Source organism: Lasioglossum baleicum, chromosome 3 (assembly GCF_051020765.1).
Source record: "Lasioglossum baleicum chromosome 3, iyLasBale1, whole genome shotgun sequence".
Taxonomy (NCBI): Eukaryota; Metazoa; Arthropoda; class Insecta; order Hymenoptera; family Halictidae; genus Lasioglossum; species Lasioglossum baleicum.
This window is the reverse complement of record NC_134931.1, coordinates 8,577,148-8,598,470: the sequence shown is the minus strand read 5'-3', so window position 1 is coordinate 8,598,470 and position 21,323 is coordinate 8,577,148. Positions and strand designations below refer to the sequence as shown.

Here is a 21,323-nt window from a genome sequence, read left to right as displayed (position 1 = left end):
CAACATAACCGCACCCTTTACGCAAGATCCTCTCAGGCCGGGACATCGATCGGCACACGCGGGTTCGCGAAGAATTTCCTTGGAAAATGAAATATCGAAGAAACGGTGCCAGCGGCCGAGGGAGTTCCCAGTTTAACCCCGAAACACACTTTGCACCGGCGCTATTTTAGATATGATTCAGCCACGGCGACAACTAACGTCTAATTATTCTTAGCGCGGGGAACGCGAGCTCCACTGTCCCACGTTGAACAGCTGATTCACGGAAACTTGTCCTTTCTGCTCCTCTTTCCTCTAGAAACCTTGCCGCCGAATAGCATCCTTCGAATTCGAAAATCCTGAAGATCCTGTACGAGATCATAAAACAAATCAACACATTCACTTCCCGGAATTATTTATATACGCTTAAACATTAATTCCTGAATTAATAAATTGACAGGGAGTTTAAACTTTAATCCTTTACGATCCGAAAAATGCAGAAGTCAATTAAGTACCACGACACCAGATACGTCAGAAAGAATCCGAACGCTCGACTTCCACGCAGTAGTTCGGATAATTGAGGTTCTACTAAATCCTGGATTCAACAAGTAAATACGATCCAAATTATATCGTGCTTGGTCTCATTTTAACCGGGAAAGTGCCACGAATATGCTGGTAAACGATTCAAAAATAAGTAATTAACAACACACAAGCAGCTAAAAATTGAAACTTGCTGGTAAAAAATTGTTTGTAGCTGGAGAAAAGACAATGAAGGAGAAGAGGAAGAAAGAAGTGAGCAGTTTGAATTTGTAGGATTTGTTTCATTGAATTGCAGGCGCAGTCATGGAAGACCCTGTTCCATGCGGCCCAGGCGGTTACCAGTGCTCCAATGTTGGGGCCGACTATTACTGCAGCAAACAGTACTGGGAGGGCCCTAACTGGGGCATCACGAACTTCGACAACTTCGGTCTGGCCATGTTGACAGTCTTCCAGTGTGTAACACTCGAGGGCTGGACAGATGTACTCTACGCCGTAAGTATCGTTCCAAAGTTATTTCAAAGTTAAACCTCCTCTAACATGACGCTCCCAATACGAGCTGATCTTTGAAAATTTTGGAAAGAAATATATATATACTTATATATATATATCCATTCAAGCCGACATACTTATTTAATGCGCCAAAAACATATATTTTATAACAAGTTTAACACTGTAGAATATATTTTCACCAAAAGATCGAAGCATTGTAAAAGATGCAGTATAGAACAAAGTTTGTTTAATTGTCGAGCGAAAATGGCTCGGCACGGAACGTGTTAACCAACATTTGAAGAATTAATTTCGGTATTTTAAGATGAAATAGGGTAAAGTGCCCAAATATGGTATAGTCGCCTATTATGGCACTACCTTATATCTTGTAAAGGAGAAGTCGCACTCTAGTGAGCAAATCCTTAAACAATAGTTTACCATGTTTACTCAACAGTGTGGAGTGCAATCGCACAATTCTATAGATTTTAGTCTCGATCCTCCGTCAGTTGTGTCTCCACGTGTTGAATATTTTTGTGGTTAGATTTTCGATTGTATCTTTTTCGAGGAAGGTAAGTCATTTTGAAATGTTTTAACATATCTGTAATTTCAGTTTATTTATATTAATGTGTTTGCCAACTGTTGGTTTCGGTTGAAATTCATTTTCCCTTTGTCAGTAGTTAGTATTATCAGTCCACGTGGAATTCCCAATATTGCACTACCAAGGGGTCCCTAATATGGGTATAGCTATTGACATTCTTGGTGTGGGTGCCGAATATGGCACTAGGTGTTAGTCAATCTCTTCGATTTCTGCTCGCGCGTAACGCTCCGCGAAACCGCAAAGGAAATGAACAACGATCTTTACAAGCCGTCAAACTAAAGAGACCTCTTAAGCTCGGAAACCGTTTAGCAACCACGAGAACCTTTATCACCGGACTTTACGCGTTTTCCATGAACCGGCGGGGACGATCTCCGCGCTTCTACGACAAGGATACGCAAACCATTCGTTTTATGTCTCATCGAAGTCGCTTAACAGATGGCATAAATGTTTCTGCACCGTCCGCTTTTAGTAAGATGAATTCTGAAAACGCGCATTTGCATCAGCATCTTCTAGTTATTATCCTGGCCTCGATCGAGCACGGGAATTCCGCGCGAATGTGCAAATATGTAGAAGCTTTTACTCTTCTTCGGGAAGCTCGGCGTGTTACGATTTCGATACTATTCAAGTCGAAATACTTGACTACAATTTGCTGCGAAAGTTGGACAATTTACTGCAGAGCATTCGACAGAATCAAAGTAACTTGGTGGACGAAAACGAAGCTGAAGAATTAACCCTTAGCAGTCGAGAAGTGACTCGGAGAGTCACCACTAGAAATTGCTGTACCATTATTCACAATATTGTTCATATCAATGTGTATTATATCAATTTCATATCCATAAAAGGAAAAAAATCATATGCAATGTAATTATTCTAAGTCGAGGAAGAAATGTTTAATTTTAAAGTTAAAAAACACGATGAAAATGAATGTAAAAATGCTTTCAGATTCAAGATGCGATGGGAAGCTCATGGCAGTGGATCTATTTCATTTCTATGGTGATACTCGGAGCTTTCTTCGTGATGAACCTGATTCTCGGTGTGTTGTCCGGGTGAGTGGCATACAGTTTATAAAATACAAGGAAGCGTCCACGTTAGCCTATATTAATAGTATTCCGAGTTTATTTTGATCTGGAAGAACTGTTTCCGCCAAAAGAAATTTCTTTTTAAAACAGTGTTGATTGAGAAGACTGTGAACACTTGATCATTTTCATAGAATAGTTAAATCAGTGAGTAAATTGACGTTTTAGGATATTGATTTTGCTAAAGTTCCGCGACCGCGTACTTATGATAAGGATGCATGCATGATGGCGTTGAAATACTTTGACCAGCTGGCATGATCGTCCGCGTGTTGTTACGTTTCAATTCTCTATCTCGCGATAAGATAATCGATGGGGGAGTTGAACGCGCTCGAGCAACGCATAATCGATGAACGCGAACAAAGGGAAAATAGGGCAGGAAGTTTCGAACAAAGTTGCCGACTCCATGCACAAAAGCGGAGCTTCTATACTGCTTCGAATCGGAGTTTATTTATTTATCGATACAACAGAATTTGTGTGGGAAAGGATGACTCCTCGCGCAGAACACTCTATTGGAGAACACCCAATGCGTTACGCAGTAAACATTCTAAGCGAGTCTAATGTTGATACAAGAACGAATTACCAGAACGAGAATAGTTAAACGACTCAGCCCGCGCATTGTTATAATATACACTCTACAAAAAATTGATCAAGACCTTTATTGACGCGTGCTTGCTTTCAAAGAATTTATTCAATTATTTCCCGTGCAAGCATTTTCGTAACAAGTGATACGTGGAAAACCAATTTGATAACAATTTGATCAGCCGGTGGTAAGTTTAACAATAATCGTACTAACAAATGATCAAATGTGGATTAACTGGGATGCAGAGAGTTCTCTAAAGAGAGAGAAAAAGCGAAAGCAAGGGGTGACTTCCACAAACTCAGGGAGAAGCAACAGATAGAAGAAGATCTTAGAGGCTACCTAGACTGGATCACACAGGCTGAGGACATTGAGCCCGAAACTGACGAGCCGAAGATGCAGGATGGGAAATGTAAGATGGCGTTTTCAAACAGAACCATAACTACGAGATACAGAGCAAGGTAATATTGGACTGATTGATTTTTTCAGCGAAACAGCAGAATGAGATGGAGAGCACCGATCAGCTGGAGGGCGATGATAAAGAGGTTCAACAGGATTCGGTCTGGAAGAGGAAAAGACGGGACTTCGACAGGTAAGTTGCACATATCAACGCCATAATCCTGGCCGGAAATCGAAAATTATTGAATTCTTCTCATGAAAATTTAAAAGAATACTATGATTTATTCCTGAAGAATCTCGTTAATCCATCGATACCGATCATTTATGCGATGGTGTAACATTATACTCGCATAGATTTCATTAGTGCAAGTCGATCGTTAATGTTGCTACAAATAATAAAAATCTGGATTGGGTGGAACCTTGTAGGGTGAACAGGAGAATGAGGAGGGCCTGCAGGAAAGCCGTCAAGTCGCAAGTTTTCTATTGGCTGATTATAGTGCTGGTCTTTTTAAACACCGGGGTTCTAGCAACCGAGCATTACAATCAACCTCATTGGCTGGACGACTTTCAAGGTACGCAAAAATCCCAATAACAATTCCCCTGACGAAACGCGGGCTTCCGTTAATCAAACCATCGTCTCCTATCATATATTTTTCTGTCTTCCTCGCGCAGAGATCACGAACATGTTCTTTATCGCGCTGTTCTCCATGGAGATGATGCTGAAGATGTACAGTTTAGGATTTCAGGTAAGTTGATCTGAAATTAGGCTGCATCTACAGCCGATGCAATTTCTGACGAATACAATCGAATCAATTAATTCTCACTCACAGTCACACTGCACTAGCGTTTGTCATAAATGCATAAAATCCACAGTCTAATTGTCACAGTTCGTCGGACGTTTTCGTTTGTGAAATTCGTCGCAGAATCGCATCCACTACAACCAACAGTCTCATTACTGAATCTGACGAGTAATTTTCTTTCCGATGACTGTTGTCCGCACGCACTACGCCGTTGTCCAGGGTTACTTTGTCTCGTTGTTCAATCGCTTCGACTGTTTCGTCGTGATCGGCTCGATCACCGAGATGATCTTGACGAACACGCAGATAATGCCGCCGCTCGGCGTTTCCGTTCTACGTTGCGTCCGGTTGCTCAGGGTATTCAAAGTGACCAAGTAAGTCGATCATCATCGGTCTAATCTGGATCATATCCTCGATCGAGGCTCTGTTAACAATCGGCTTCCAGATATTGGAGATCGTTATCGAATCTGGTGGCGTCTCTGTTGAATTCAATCCAATCGATCGCCTCTCTGTTGCTTCTTCTCTTCCTCTTCATCGTGATCTTCGCCCTACTCGGCATGCAGGTACGGTACCACGACGTTGCACCTCTTTTCTATCAACCCACCTGTGGATCCCGGAGTTGGCAAGCTCTGTTTGTTCGCAGGTGTTCGGTGGAAAGTTCAACTTCAGCGAACTGCAGGACAAGCCTCGCCACAATTTTGACAGCTTCTGGCAGAGCCTGTTGACCGTCTTTCAGGTGAGTGTTATTGTCAGACACACTGTTCGTTGTCTACAAGATAGATCATAAGTAGACTGTGGAAATTTATGCAATTTGCAATTTTTCCAGACGATTTTTAAGAAGGTGGAATCAAATATAATATTATTTTCAGTGGCAGTAGTCTTTGTAGATCTGAAATAATATCAAAATTTCGACTAAATCCTATCGAAGGATATATTCTGGCATTTTTTGAAAATTTTCAGAAGCCATCATTGCATAAAGATCCGCAGTTTAATCATGAGTGTTATCTTTCATTTCGTGCCAAATAGTTTTATTTTTCAATTTTTCCATTTCTCTTTGCTGAACATAAAACCTAAAGACATTGTAACTTCTTTTTATCAGGATTGCAAAGATAAAATTGTACACGCATTATTAACACTAGGTTTACTTGACGCATTGTAATATTTTTCGTTCGCGATTATTGAGATTGGAAAGATGCATCCATCAGGAATTATTCAACTTATTTCTTTAGATTAGAAAAGAAATTCTCGTTATTTTTATAAAGTAATGGAAAATAGTGACTTTTAGTTTACTCCGTAAACCTAGTGTTAAGAAATTAAAGGCAACACAAATCTATTATCTTTGTCATCGATTTTGGACAAGGAATGTTTATGGTTTTTCGCAGATGCTGACTGGTGAGGATTGGAACGCCGTGATGTATGACGGGATAAGAGCGTATGGGGGTGTCGCAAGCTTCGGCATGCTCGCCTGTTTTTACTTTATCATTCTCTTCATATGCGGCAATTGTATCCTTTTCACCGAAAAAAGCAAGCTACTGTAGGATTTAAGTCGTCAATAGAATAATGCGATCGTAAACACGAAATATTTTAATACGTAATTTGAAATATAACGAATACAATTAATTAAATTATCCCGTCTGAATCTCCGTCTGAGATCAAACACGTCTTTTCGTTTTTCGTACGTCGAACCAGAATGACAAAGAAATCGCATATTACAAATATGAATAACGAAATCGATAAACATAATAACAGATATCGAATCGTCGCGTCGTTACAGTTACTAACGTCGTGACATTCGACGGAATTCTCGCCGCTCAGAGATGGCATCTCCCTACACTACTATTCGCAGCTAAAAAGAATGGCAGTCAAAATGTTATCAAAATTTTCTACCTGGGTCGCAACAAACAGCAGTGAAATAGGAAGTTATTTTCTTTTTGAATATTTTTTAATAAGCTGAAAATAATACAACAACATTTTTAAATTGTTCTCGTGAGTTTACTGTCTTAAATTACAGCTACATACTAATTTTTGCCAGATTAGACGATATTAACTGTCAAAAAAGATAGTCTTACAGATCATAAATGACAGTCGACTGGCATCTTCTCGGTACAAACCGCGAGGATTTAGAACGGCGAAAGGAAAACTCGAAGATTCACAGAGTGAAACGAATTCAAATAGATTCAGTTGACGCGGCATTAAAGATCCTCGTGATCCGTGGGTGCTCCCAGTAAATGATCCTTAACGTAAGAAGTAACGCAGATATTCTACTGAACGTCTTCTTGGCTATCGCCGTCGACAATCTCGCGGACGCCGAGTCGTTAACTGCCATTGAGAAGGAAGCCGAGGAGGAGGTGAGTTTCTTTTGTTCGACCTTTCAAAGTTATTCCACCTTTTTTCAAGTGGTGCCCCACTCGTAGAACGACTTTGCATTAGGACGCGTTTATGTTCCACCTGCGACTCTAGCTAGAGGAGCTACTATGTACCACTAAAAGCTCAAAGATGACTTTCTTTCGTGCCTTTCTAGTGCAGCTGCCATGATAGTCTGATAGCATTGGCTCAGTCTTTTCAACCACTTGTACAGTGAACGTACACATTGTGTCCATTCTATTTATTTCTAAAAATGAACATATACATTGTATGCATTCTATTTATTTCTAAAAATGCAGATATGCATTGTATGCATTCTATTTATTTCTAGAAACGAACGTGCACATAGTGTCCATTCAATTAATTCTGAAAGTGAACATATACATTGTGTCCATTCTATTTGTTTCTAAAAATGGAAATATACATTGTATGCATTCTACTTATTTCTAAAAATGTACATATGCATTCTATTTATTGCTAGAAACGAACATATACATTGTGTCCATTCTATTTATTTCGAAAAATGGAAATATACATTGTATGCATTCTAATGAATAAAAATGGAAAGCTATTTGTATCAGGATTAATAAGAAAATCAATATTTGTCGCAAACAAGTTGGTATAAAAATATACGTAAAATGTGGATGGATGTAGGTTTCAATGCATTTAGCCATGGATGCTACGAAATTGTCAAAAGCATCTACTAATAGTGCATAAAAGAACTCTCTTGATATTGTCTAGTTCTCGCTATCTCGTTCCATAATGCCAATCGTCTACTCTGTCCTGTTAAATAAAATAAATCTCGTAATTAGACAATGTGGGGAGGCTCTCGTGCGAAAAGATGTTGTCTTATCGAAGAATCGAAGAAGAGGTTCATCGACGGAGGATAAAAACGAAACTTGACGCGCTCGGCTTCAATAAACATTTGGTCGTTGCGTTGACTTAGGGTCTAGAAGCCGGGAAAATTAGAATGCAGGTCGGTTTATCGTTCTTTCAAAGAGCGTCGAATAGGGGGCTCGTTTGCCATTGGCCGTAATCACCGTCGCCGACGGCGACGCCGACGCTGATGCTGACGCCGACACCGACGCCGACACCGTTCGACCGGCTTTTTATTGCTCGTTACGCCGCCGCGAGTTTGATTCTTACGAATATTCGACGCGTCCTCGTAATTACCAAGAATCTGGGACATCACGCTCTCGATCCTGTCATCTGGACTTTACTTTCTTGCTAAATCCACCATCCACCCCTCGTTTTTGGCTTTTACTACCTTTCTTTAATTTAATTCCATCGTGTTCCGTTAATCTCCTTACGATTCTGGAAAATCGTTGTCCAGTTGAAAAACCTGTGCCATTGCAACAAATAGGAGTTAGCTGAAACGATTATTCTCCTCTCAACACTTTGAGTACCACGTCTACCAGAAATAGGAGATAGAATTATTTGTTTAGATATGTAAATTCATTTCATTCCATTCAATAAATTACTTTGATTTTATGGATCTTTTTCTGACTGCGTGAACTCTATACTATAACAATCATTGCCAGAGTGTTTTATAATCGTCTACTGTATTAATGTTTAGCAAAACTTTAAAGGTCGCGTAGCACTTGGCTGACACCCACGACGCGCGACGCGGTAAATTTTTCGCGTTCGGTGAATTTTCAATTGACTCTATTTGCCACGTATAAAAATGGCAAATGTCCTTTACAAGCTCGTTGACCTTAAAATCTCGTGAAAATGCTGATCTAAAAAAGCACACGCAGCACACGTGCCCTTTGGATGAGCGTAACTTTGTCGCAACAAATTGCGTTGTCACACGACTGTAAATGACAGAGGTATTTCGAGGTTCCCATGCGAATGGCCTTTTCCTTGAACGTTCCGAGGATAGCCGTGGACGGGGAACGTTTTTGCATCGTTTCAATGACTGTTGCTATAGTGTTCTCGGCCCCATGGATCGTTTCTCTTCCTTCTGTGAACATATGGACGTGTTACACATCTTCACTGCAATTTTTTTAGAAATGGTCAACGTTGTAAAATCTTACAATTAGTCTTTCAGCTCGCGGACAAGAAAATACTTTTTTCGAAAGTTTTTGCATCGTTCGAATGACTATTTTTTCAGCTGGATCGTTTTTGTTCCTTCCGTAAAGATTCGAGCGTGTTCCACGTTTTTAGCACGAAGTTTCCGAAAAGGTTCTGGTGCGCTTTCCGTCGCAAAATCGGAAGTTTCTCGGTTCGCAGAGAAAACGCTCGTTTCCGATAGCGTAACGGAAACGAAGGAACATCTCGGGTACTTAAAGAGCGACATAGCGGAGCACGAGGTCGTTTAGTAAACGGGTCTTTAATAAACAAGGCACGCGAGACCGCCTTGCATCTCTCCGTTTTAATAAAGCGGTCGTACAGCGTCCTGGAATGGACTCTCCTCGCAGTCTTTCCAAGGGCAAGCCACGAGATTCTGGGCAAATAATGAATATTTTCGAAATTATGTACACACTTTTGAAATAGTTGTCCACTGCCCCACATCCTTACGTGCTCCTACAGCGACCTCTAAGATCCTCTGAAAGTCAAGTTCCATTTTTAATGAAGCTTACAGCAAGTCATTCGATGTTCGTTTGATCAGTATCCGAGTGACTTGTTAGTTCACAATGAAAATTGCTGTTGCTATTGAAGGTTTCATTACGAAGTGTTTATGCAATAATTATACACTAATCACCGGTCGGTAATGTGTTAAAATCATTCAACTACCGAATTTATGATGATCAGTAGCTAACCCGTTTCCACCAGCATCTGTTTCGTTGCTTTTAATTTCGGAGTTAACCCTTTGCACTCCGACTTAAATCTCAATTTTGTTGCCAACAACTCCCTACTATTTCAAGTGTTTTATTTAAAATTTACGTCAGAGGACAGTTCCTCGACTGCTACTTATTTTAAACTATTTTGTTTACTAATTATATTAAATATATAGCTCTCAAACTTTCTTGTAATTTATACAGGGTGTTGCCGGACGGGTGGTACAACCGAGCAGGGGGTGATACTACAATACATGTAGAAATAAGTCGAAAAAAAGGAATAACATTTTTTCGTTTGACCCTTCATTTTCGAGAAAATCGAGTTTAAAGTTCCACCAGGTTCGTATGTTTTAGTGTATGCACAAAGTAGAATTGGTTGAGACATGGTCAGACGCGTCAGACGATTCCAAATTCCTATGCAATAGCACGTGTATTCGCTGCAACTTCAAACTCGATTCTCTCGAAAACGAAGCGTGAAACAAAAAAATGTTATTCCTTTTTTTCGACTTATTTTTACATGTAATATCACCCCCTGCTCGGTTGTACCACCCGTCCGACCACACCCTGTATAAGAACCCGTTTTATTTACATTTTCCTTTCTCTGATGAGTCACACTCGACAAAGGAGTGCAAAAGGGTTAACCGACCCTCGGATATTTTTCACGAACACTATAATAGCAACAATCAACGCTCCAGAAAGCTACCGACTGTGCAGGGTGTATAAAAAGTAATGGTCATCCGTTTCAGGGGTGAATCTACACCTCCGGATCGGTGGATATTTGTAAGAGAATCTTGCCGCAAAATTGTTTATAACAAAGAAAATTCTTGTTAAAGTTGTTTTTCGCATCAACACCTTCCACTCAGTCAGAAGAGAAGAAGTTTGAAAGAAGTTGCAAACAAATCGTTAATGAGATATAAGCTGTTAAAGTTTTTGCAAAATTTGATTGTGTGCAGTTATACGTATAGACGAAAGCCTGCTACTACAGTCCACCTGATTGGATATAAATCGTGAATATATGTAATCGTGTGCGTGCCTCGAGCCAAACGAAATTTAAAGGGACATTCGTCGATAGGCCCGTACAAAAAAAAAGTGATCGTCTCCCTGTCCATTCGAATCATTTTGAAGTTGCAAAATGTGAAAGAATTCCCTATACAACCGGTTTCCATGAAATTTTCAGTATGTGTATAACTAACATAGATCTACAAAACAAATATTTTAAATTTTCATTAAGGGCCCCAAATAAAAAAGGTTTTAAAAACTACCTTTTTTATTTTTGCATGTAACCTTGTAAATTATAATTTTTGGAAAATGTTTTTTGTATATCATTTCGTAAACCAATGCTTATAATTGATTATAAAAAGTCAGATCGTTTGGTACAATTATAAAAAAGTTTTTCTTTTTTGAAGGGCGTGCGAATATTTTTTACACTCGCTGTATTGACATCTTCAATTTTCAAATTTTCCAACAATTTTGAATTTCATCTATTCAATTTTTCTATAAATGCATGAAGATCCGCACGATTTATATTCAGTCAGGTGGACTGTAGTAGTAGGCTTTTGTCTATACGTATAACTGCACATAAATTGTGCAAAAACTTTAAAAGCTTATATCTCAATAACGATTTGTTTGCAACTTCTTTCAAACTTTTTCTCTTCTGACTGGAAGGTGTTGATGTCAAAAAAACTTTAACAACAATTTTCTTTGTTATAAACAATCTTGCGGCAAGATTCTCGTAGAAATGTCCACCGATCCGGAGGTGTAGATTCACCCCTAGAACGGATGACTTTTAATTTTTGTACACCCTGTACTTCAACTTCTCGAGGCAGAAATGTGCATTCCTGAAAAATGAAAGAAAGAGAGCGCAGCCAGAACGAATTGTAAGAGCGCGATGGAGTTCCCGGGGAAAAGTAATCGCGAGGATTGGTGCCGGTATTAGAATTGGAACGAAAATACGAAAAGAGAGAAATGTCCGAAAGCGTAAACGGCGAAGACGCGAATCGCGTGTCGCGACAGTGGCATAGTTGGCAGCGGGACTCGTTTCAGAATTATCTCGCGGTTGAGTTCCATCGGCGGAGTATCGGTTAAAAACTGTGTCATCTGGTTTAATTGATGTCGCGGCCGGACACTCGAAAAACTGTAGAAACGAACCAAAGCTTTCGCGCACGCAAAATCGGGGCCATCGAGAATCGAATACCGATACACCAGAATTAAAACTGTTATCTGCGGGACATCTGCCGGAGAAGGGAGAGGCCGTCATTGTTACCCTGCCGCCTAGGCCGCTTTCCCATTTTTCTCTCGCACACATATATAGATATATGTGCCCATAGTTATGAAAGTGGTCTGTCATATATTTCTTGTTTCGAGATATTTAACACTAAATCTACTATTACCGGTCAAAATGACCGGTTCCAGATTTTTTATTTTACGATTATTGTTATAATAAAAATAATTTTGATAAGAGATGATTGTATAGATATCTTTAGTGGAGCACATATTACAATAGGACCTGCACAAAGTTTAAATAAAATCAAACTTATCATTTTTATAAGGGAACATGTACCAGTTATTTTTAAGGCTCAGTACAGGATCTCAACCCTTAGCACTCGAATGGTGACTCTGAGAGAGAGAGGCGCCACTAAAAATTGCAGTACCATTATTTATAATATTGTTTACATTATTAAATATGTCGGCATCTAATCAACTACTAAACATTTAAGTATTGTATGAGGTGTTATATATATTAATTTCATATTTATAACATAAAAAGAATGATATAGAATGGAATTATTGTAGGTCGGAAGAAATGTATAATTTTCGAGTGAAATTGCTCCGAGTGCAAAGGGTTAACACTAAATGAATTCCATATAATGTCGAAATAACAGGCACTACCTAACGGTTCATTTTAGACAATATCGTAAAAATTACATTGAATTAATTTAGTTTAAAATAATGTGATGTAAAACAATTGATGAACTTTTTTTTTCATTTTGACTCGGACCACTTTCATAATTATGGACACATGTACATTTTCTCTATTCTTTTTTTCTCGTAATGTTTCGTAACCTAACAGGACTATAAATACGCGTGGAAGAGCTCGAGCGTGAACACTCGCAACAAGGGTGGAGAAAAGAGGTCTCCGTTGTTGAACAATAGACGCCGCTGACCCAACGACGGCCGCGTTGTCGCGTAGCTTAACGCTAAAAGTTTAATCGTTCGTGATTCGTCGATAAGCTAATGGAAAATCGTTAGCTCTCGAGCGTTAACCCGGCCCGAGAGAGAGAAAGAAAGAAAGAAAGAAAGAGAGGCGACCGTATCGCCGCGGAATGCGACGGGATACTCGCTGGCTTTAAATAGGAGACCGAGTCAACAGCCTCCTCGAACTGCATTTCGTTAGATTGTATCTACGATCGCTGCTTTTCTATAATACTATCGTCCAGCTCGCAGGGACCACTTTAGAACCTGCCCAAATCGGTGCGTTTTCCCCCAACGTGCAACGATTTCGTCTACTTTGATATCCGACTTCCGTAAAACACATTCGAACCACCCTAAACCAGTGGCTGAACTGTGCTTGTTGCTTGGTTGCACTGCACTGTGTAATTATTAATTGAATTATATCTTTACAGGCCGAGAAGAACAAATCCCACAGTGCATCTCCAGCTAGAGACGAAGCGAGTGAGGATCAAGGTGATGATGGCGAAGAAACAGGTCCCGAAGATGAGGGTGGAGGGACCGACCTTGAACAGGATCCGAACGAAACGATGGATGACTACGAGGCAGCTCTGGATACGGAAACGTAAGTCGATAGACGAAAAATGCGATACTATTGGATGATAGGAAGTGTGATCCAACTCGAGCTAAAATACATGGAGTGCTCAATCGAATGGGCAGAATCGCTGCATCAATCTGACTTTCGGATCATGGTATTGCGATCATTTCTCGCCGAGATATAGAGAGTTAAAGGACAAATGAAAATCGTGCATTGTTTAAGCATATTTGCAAAAACACCTGGTATATCGAAATGTTAATGAAATTGAAAAAAAAAACAAAAGAAGTGCCTCGAAGAGCAAGAAACGCTCTTTCTATTGGTTTTTTGCACAAGATTCTACAATAATTGTTTCGCTTTCTGGAGCCAGTTAAAGTTAGAAAGCCAACATTTACTCCAATGTTGAATAACTCGAATAAAAAAAATCGCACAATAATCAACAATCACACATCTTACACAGGAAAGATAGCCCCTCCAAATGATATTATCGCGATTTATCAAAAAAATTTGTTTCTCCCCGTGTGATGTTACAAAGTTGCACAAAATTTTTGTTAACCGTCAATGTTGTCTTTATCGCGCTATGACTTTGTAAAAAACCAACATAGCAACAATTTGAAATAGAGCATCTGAAACTAGAGGTATCACGCTTTCAAGCCATTCTTTAACGATATCGATACAGCAAGTTTGGCCGGAGTTATGATCATGTAAACTGGTAGCAATTTCTCGGGTTCGCAGAAGTGATCCCTTAATTCCTTTGGAGAGTGTATATGTATGTACTTAATAATTACTCTTATTACCCTCTGTCCCACAATAATAGTAGCAGTTGATGAATTTAATTTGTCCCATAATAATAGTAGCAAACGAAAATAAATATAGAACGCAACATTTCTGTTTGAAAACAGTTGTCAACAGTTCTGTATGAAAAAGACGATTTGCTTTTTTATTGTGTATCCACATTTAGTCTACTGGCTATAAATATTGATAACAAGAAAATATAACAGTGTGTTCAATTTAAAAGGAATGAATAACGTAAATATTTAGTAGGAACTATAAGGCAAGAGGTTAAACAACCATTCAGTAAAGTGGGAAAAACAGCATCAATCCAATCCAACTACCAACACCAAATATGTAGATTTGGAATAGTTACGAACAGTAGTAGCGCGCAGCCATTTCTGCGGATATAGAAGTTTATTTTGATGATCTGACCCAGAGTACTCCCAGGCGGAATTCGGAATTTGTTCATCGAAAGTTTATTTCTGAACCGCAGGTCGGAGAAGAGCGAGGATATGAACACACACGCGAAAGTGCGGCTGAACATCGAATCCGACGAGGAGGTCGAGGAAGAGGAGGAGATCGAGCAGAACGGGATGCAGGGTATTTTTCTTGTCTTCTAAGTCGAGAGAACTTTCCAGAGAAAAAAACAAATAAATAAACGGAAATTTTGGTGTTGTTTTGCAGACGACGGCACAGACCAAGGAGTGTCCGCCAGGCCGCGCAGAATGTCCGAGTTCAACATGGCCACCAAGATGCAGCCGATACCTGCTGGCTCGGCTTTCTTCATCTTCTCGCAAAACAACAGGTGCTACGCACTTCTCTGTTCATCCCCACGCAGTACAAAATTGCAGAGCAACTTTTATGCGTCACAGTTTCATAAAATTGGAAGATCTCCAGAAGCTATGACAGTTTGAAAATGGTCTGGGGGTCTATAAACCTTTTGAGTTTTGATCTTTTCTGCTGTAAGACCTAAATTATAAAATAATTCTTTTGCATTTCTCCAAAGAAGGTTAATGGTCATTGCTAATGACAGAGTAGGAACCCCTATTGCATGTCATCCCAGTAAGCAATCTGCTCGATTTTGGACTAACTTCTACGTCCGCAGAAGTATCGCTTTATCAGTGGCGCGTTACCCTATGGGCAACTTGGGCAAATGCCCGGGGCCCCAAGCAGAAGAGGGCCCGAACACAAACCAAGATCCAAGATCCAAATTCTACGTTTTTCTCATAAAGTTATTTGGTTGGGGTTAGGGGCCCCGGAATTCTACTTTGCCCAAGGCCCCAACTAGATATGACGCGCTACTGCGCTTTATGCTGGCAGGGTGTGCTGTCCGAAATCGAGCAAATTCCAAGCATCCTCAGCTTCGAGCGTCATTCTGACAGCATAATGTCCGCCATCTGCTCGCCAGGCTGTGCTCGAGGCAGGTCTGGCTGACTAGGATGTAACTCGTTCTGACATCTTTGTATAATTTTCTGTATAATTTTATATACATACGTATAATGTACTATATTGTATATGTATAATACTATATTTTTGGCGATGTTTCCAGGTTCCGAGTGTTCTGCCACTGGCTATGCAATCACAGTTACTTCGGCAACGTGATTCTCGTGTGTATCATGATCTCTTCGGCTATGCTGGCGGCCGAGGATCCTCTGAGCGCATCGTCACCTAGAAATCAGGTAATTATGCTGCTTCGGTATTGACATTATGGTCGTTATGATCATCAATGATATCCAACCACCGTCCAAATATTCCCATCAATTAATTCGCGATTTCCTTTCTTTTTGTTGCAGGTGTTGCTGAATTTTGACTATTTTTTCACCACAGTGTTTACGATCGAGATCTGGCTGAAGATGATTTCCTACGGTTTTATCATACACGACGGCGCGTTCTGTCGATCGGCGTTTAATCTGCTCGATCTGTTGGTCGTATGCTCTTCTCTGATTTCGATGTCTTTCAGGTAGGCTTGCAAACAATGTTCACGATTTCCCAAGCTTTCATTTAATTGTGCTATTTGCTTCCTTCAAAAAGCATTCTGCACTGTGCAATTTAATCGAAGCAAACTTTTGGGACAACAGTACACATTTTGAGAAAACACTGAAATAGAAATATTCTGTGACTGAATCTCATAAAAAGAACACAACCAAAGGCTAAGCGTGAACACGATTACGGATATGAGAGAAGGTGAAATTGTGATTGTGTTTTCAGTTCTGGCGCGTTTTCGGTGGTGAAGGTCCTCAGAGTGTTGCGCGTGCTGAGGCCGCTGCGCGCCATCAACCGTGCCAAGGGATTAAAGGTATTTTTCTTGACGTATTACCCTTTAGAACGATCGGTAAACTTTGCTATAAGATCGGTCCCAATGGTATACAGCAGAACTTACCCGTTAGTTGACGCGCGAGTAACGCTTCGGACCGAAGTATTATAAATTCTAGTAGATTCCGTCGCAGTATGCCTAGCAGGCTGCACAGCAACATATCAAAGAAAACTTGGGAAATAATTCCTTCGCACAATATTCGATTAAAAATCAAGAACACAAAAGTAGATCGACTTGAACTGCGAACTTTTTGAAAACGAGAAGATCGCAATTTTTCTATTCTCGATTTTTTCACGCGTATTGTTGCAGAGGATTTTTCCTTGGAGTTTTCTGCGATTTGTTGATAAGCGTCCTAAAACACCGAGTCTATCGCGGGACCTTACTCGTTTGTATTCTCCGCGGTAGACTGCTCGCGATCGCTTCTGAGAATCGGGGGCGGTAATCGTTCCCGTGCTCCGCAATGGAATAAAGTATTGTTGCTAGTATCTCGAGCCTCGCGTCGAGCAGGAAATATCTCGCGGAGAGATCCTTCGTAGATCATTCACGTGAATGATAGAAATTGTTGCTATCGTCCTAGAAAATGTTAAACACCGCCGAGTCTTTCGTCTCCGGGAGATTTGCTGCGCGCCGCGGAATTGTAGTGCCTTTCGGAACAATGCAGTAACCGAAGTAAAATTTGGGGTCATTCTGCGCTCACTGATTACATTTTATTAGCGTGTAATCATTGATTGCTAGAAGTCTGCACTGGCTTCTATTGAAAAGCGATTTTGCATTTGTCGATACCGTTGAAATATTTCGAGTTAGAAGAATAAATTAATATCATTAAATTATACTGACCGTATACTATACGTCAGTATATTATACATTAAAAATATATACCGTATACTATTAAAAATGTATTTAAAATTTGATGAACTACTGGCACCCCGTATTTTTTGTAAAAAGAAGTTAACTTTTATCTATCGATCTTCATAACTCGACGAGCTTAAACGACATCGAGGAATTAAAAATCGCTTTTCATTCAGAGCCTATGCAGTTTCATAGAAATCCATGATTACACGTTTACAAAGTGTGATTGCTTACAAGGGAAGGATCTCCGACTTCGATTTTAACCAATTTTTGTATGACGACAGTACACAGATCTACATATAATGATATGAATTAAATATTTTCCGTGGTTACTTGACAGTATAAAAAATATAAACAAGTAAAGTTACGTACCTCTTCCTGTACTATGAGAGATTGCTGCTTAAATTGTCAATCGGAAGTTCTAGGATCAGGGACCATAACTGTTATAACCAAAAAGAAAAAAGTCATAGAATAACAAGTATTTCATGGACTAAAATTATCGTTGAGAGAAATTCATTTCGATCACTTATAACAGTTATCAATGAGAGAAAATTTCGATCGCTCATAACAGTTATCAACGAGAGATGTTCATTTCGATCGCTCATAACAGTTATTGATGAAGAAAATTTGTAATAGTTATTATTAAAAGGTACAACTTTCAAATGGTAAACAATCAATTATTTCATAAATTTTTTATTCGTAAAATTAATTGCTACAATCAAAATTTAATGCGAATCTGTTGATTCGTCTTGTTGTACGAAACATTCTCAATGAATTTCACAGGCTTGCTCCATCCGGAAAAGAGTCGACAACCCAATAATTAAATTAAGCGACCAAAATGAATTTTCTCATCAATAATTATTACGAACAAGTGAAAAGAAATTCGATCACATCAATAACTGTTATGAGCGATCGAAATAAATTTCTCTCATCGATAACTGTTATGAGCGATCGAAATGAACTGCTCTCATTGATAACTGCTTTGAGCAATCGAAACAGTTTCTCTTTATCGATAACAGTTATCGAGAAGGATCCAATTTTTTTACACTAATAACTGTTATTTGTAACCAAAAAGTATAAGATGTTTTTTAATCATTTTATTCTTCGAATTTTTTTCTTTATATTTTGTGTAGATTATCTTAAATTTCAATAATAATCAACTCTTTATTAATGATTTTGATCGTAGGAAATTTTAGAATAACTGTTAATTTTGGTCCCTGTCCAGGATCAGTTCTAGGATCCCATGTAAAAAAGTCCCTTTTATTAAACGATCTCTCTTAAACCGTGGAATTTCTACTACAAGATTCTTACGCTCATTGTACTTACACAAAGAGGAATTTAACATTAATTGCCTATATCTTTGGAACTACTGAGTAGTTACGGCTAATATTTCGTACTCGTCATTAAGGGCCTGTATGCTAGTATAATACAGAAGCTTGTTGTTATCAAAGTTGAGGAAGTGGGGTCTTTTCCTTGTCAAAGTGGAATGGTCCGAGACCGATCCCGAGAAAAGAACAGCGTTCGAATAAAAGCAAACGATAGGCAAGAGAAAAAACAAGAGGCAGCCGAGAGTAAATTAAGAAATCGGCAACCCGTAACCCCGTTTCGAATGTAACGGATCTACATTATGATTAATGTTGAACCCAGCACGTAGTACAGTGCGTCATCGTAGCGGTTAAGACTATCGGAAACATAGTCCTCGTCACCAGCCTCCTGCAGTTCGTGTTCGCCGTCATTGGCGTACAACTGTTCAAGGTAGGAACGCCAGGCTCTGCACACTAAAAAAAATGAAAACCGATAAAAAAAATAAAATATATATAAACGGTCCTGGGAAACATTCCTTCTGAACCTCTCGTAGTACACTAGAGTGGCATATAATAATTATACAACCAACCCTAAAACCCAAAAACCCGCAAATAAACACTCCAAAAACCACCCCCACCCCACAGTCTTCGGACCTTCAGAACCCTATCAGCCCTTTCTTACGATCCGATATGCATCGTCATATCTTCGTTCATCCATCTATTTCTCACATTACTCTCGACGCAACGCCAAAATAATCAATTCACTATCCCCAAACGATTCTCTCACCACTATCAAGTTCGTCTGCCGCCTCGGTACGCCTTTACTGGAATGATCCCGGACACCTTTCGCCACGGTTATCCGCAAATTTGTCCGAAAAATTGTTATGCTTCGTCACGTCGCACAGTGAATTCTCTCTTCTCAATTTTTCTTAATTCGACTCGTTTCGAAACTCTCGGTAGAACCGAAACAAGTCTACAGTCACAGTTGTGTTAAAATCAATTTGTTTATATAGGCAGAAGAGTTCAAATAAAAGGGGCCCATAGTACAAATTATTTATTACCAGACTGCGGATTTTAGGCACTTATGACAAAAATGGGTAGGTCTAATTTCTGACAGTAAAAGTATTCGAAGAATTTAAATATACTACTATATTATTTTCAACTTATTATACATATTCAACAAGAAATTCAATATTTATTTCACCCTAGCTTGTTGCAATTCAGAGAGCAAGGTTTTATTTTGCATCAAAATCCACAGTCCATCTATTACTACGGATTGAAAGCATTTAAAGAATTCAGAGACACTGTTCTATTATTTTCAACTTGTTGAAATTCTTAAAACAAGAACTATACGAGTAGGCATTCTTGCAATTAATGCAGACAATTTTTATTTTGCATCGAAATTTTAGAGAAAATATTAAATTACTCTTTTTCTCCTGATGCCATATTGGAAGCTTGCAAAATACGTTTTGTAAATTTGTTTTTAGTAGATACATACATACATTCTGAAAAATTGTTGCCCGTGAACCTGCCTCATTCTTCACACTGTGCGACATGGCGATCTTTTGTGGATCTCTCTCTCTCTCTCTCTCTCTCTCTCACTCTCTCAATCGCGGTGTTCGAGGACTTTTGTAAAGGCAAACCGGAAGTGCGCGAAGTATAATCGTGGAGAGGTGCGGGCACGAGGCAGACGTTGTTTTATTCCGACCAATGCACCTCTGGGTATCTCTTCCCCTGTGAAACGAGCTGTCTAAGTGTGTCACTTTGATCGTTGGGTTTCTTGTCTCGACACTCTCTCCCCGAAAACCTCTCACCGAGACACACCACCTTGTTTTTTTTCTGTTTTCTCTGTGTCCCCCTCTTACCCCCTTATAAACAAATGAATGTACATTTTCTCTCTCTCTCTCACTCTCTCTCTATCTCTCTCTCTCTCTCTTCGTTTTGTCTTGACTCCACCGACATAGCGTGTATACCCATGAACCAATTCGCGAATATAAACGACTGCCCTCCGCGATGTACATACATACATACCTACATACATACATTGTTTTCGCGGAATGACTTGCATTTCCGGCTCCTTCGAACGAGTTAGGAGGATTCGACACCGATCAGTTTTTCTTATGATCACCGTCTAACCGCTGGTTCACTTAACCGTCCAATCCAGGGATCGAAATAAAGAAACATTTGCTAAGAAATTGGACGGAAACTGTTTGTTCTAAACATTGAAATTTGTATATTTCTATTAAGAATATTTATGTTCCTGTGGAATTTTTGGTGGAAAGATAAGTTATCCATCGAAACTTCTTTAACCCTCTATCTGATTTTGTTTATTCATAAATACTTATTCATCTATTTTATTTATTAATTTAGGAAAGATTTCATCGGAGAAACGCATACAGGCTTTGAACTATGAATTATCTACCTACGTAATCGTCAACATAGTACCTGTTGGAGATAGATTATAGTGGTTTCGATCCCTGGTTCTAATTAAACGAGAGCTCTGGCTTGTCCGATTGATCATCCCTCGTCCGTGTAGCTTAGAGTTTGGCTTCACCATTAACCCGGTCCAGTTGCGGTGTAACTTTACATCGTTCGAACAGCGAGCGAAACGTTGTTATGTTGTACATATTTGCGGAGAACTTTGTAGAAATTAATGTTCGTACAGGGTGGTTAAAATATTGATCCCCGTAATTTTCCAAGCACCTCCGATAGTTGTACGCGAAATA

The 21,323-nt window shown here is 39.4% G+C and overlaps 1 protein-coding gene across 5 annotated transcripts in view; it reads left to right on the top strand.

The window, feature by feature from the left end:
* The window catches only part of Ca-alpha1d (Ca[2+]-channel protein alpha[[1]] subunit D), a 60,917-nt gene that overhangs the window by 11,451 nt on the left and 28,143 nt on the right, over nt 1–21,323 (top strand). For 4 of the 5 annotated variants that reach the window (XM_076447489.1, XM_076447493.1, XM_076447490.1 and 1 more), the window contains exons 6-23: nt 812–1,008; nt 2,543–2,646; nt 3,502–3,665; nt 3,743–3,845; nt 4,079–4,224; nt 4,325–4,398; nt 4,672–4,823; nt 4,895–5,012; nt 5,093–5,185; nt 5,832–5,952; nt 6,706–6,797; nt 13,217–13,386; nt 14,624–14,730; nt 14,815–14,935; nt 15,680–15,809; nt 15,924–16,090; nt 16,339–16,426; nt 18,941–19,048. In XM_076447489.1, the coding sequence (XP_076303604.1) occupies nt 812–1,008; nt 2,543–2,646; nt 3,502–3,665; nt 3,743–3,845; nt 4,079–4,224; nt 4,325–4,398; nt 4,672–4,823; nt 4,895–5,012; nt 5,093–5,185; nt 5,832–5,952; nt 6,706–6,797; nt 13,217–13,386; nt 14,624–14,730; nt 14,815–14,935; nt 15,680–15,809; nt 15,924–16,090; nt 16,339–16,426; nt 18,941–19,048 (2,255 nt within the window). The remainder of the gene's footprint in view (nt 1–811; nt 1,009–2,542; nt 2,647–3,501; nt 3,666–3,742; nt 3,846–4,078; nt 4,225–4,324; nt 4,399–4,671; nt 4,824–4,894; nt 5,013–5,092; nt 5,186–5,831; nt 5,953–6,705; nt 6,798–13,216; nt 13,387–14,623; nt 14,731–14,814; nt 14,936–15,679; nt 15,810–15,923; nt 16,091–16,338; nt 16,427–18,940; nt 19,049–21,323) is intronic. The other variant, XM_076447491.1, reaches the window with a different exon arrangement.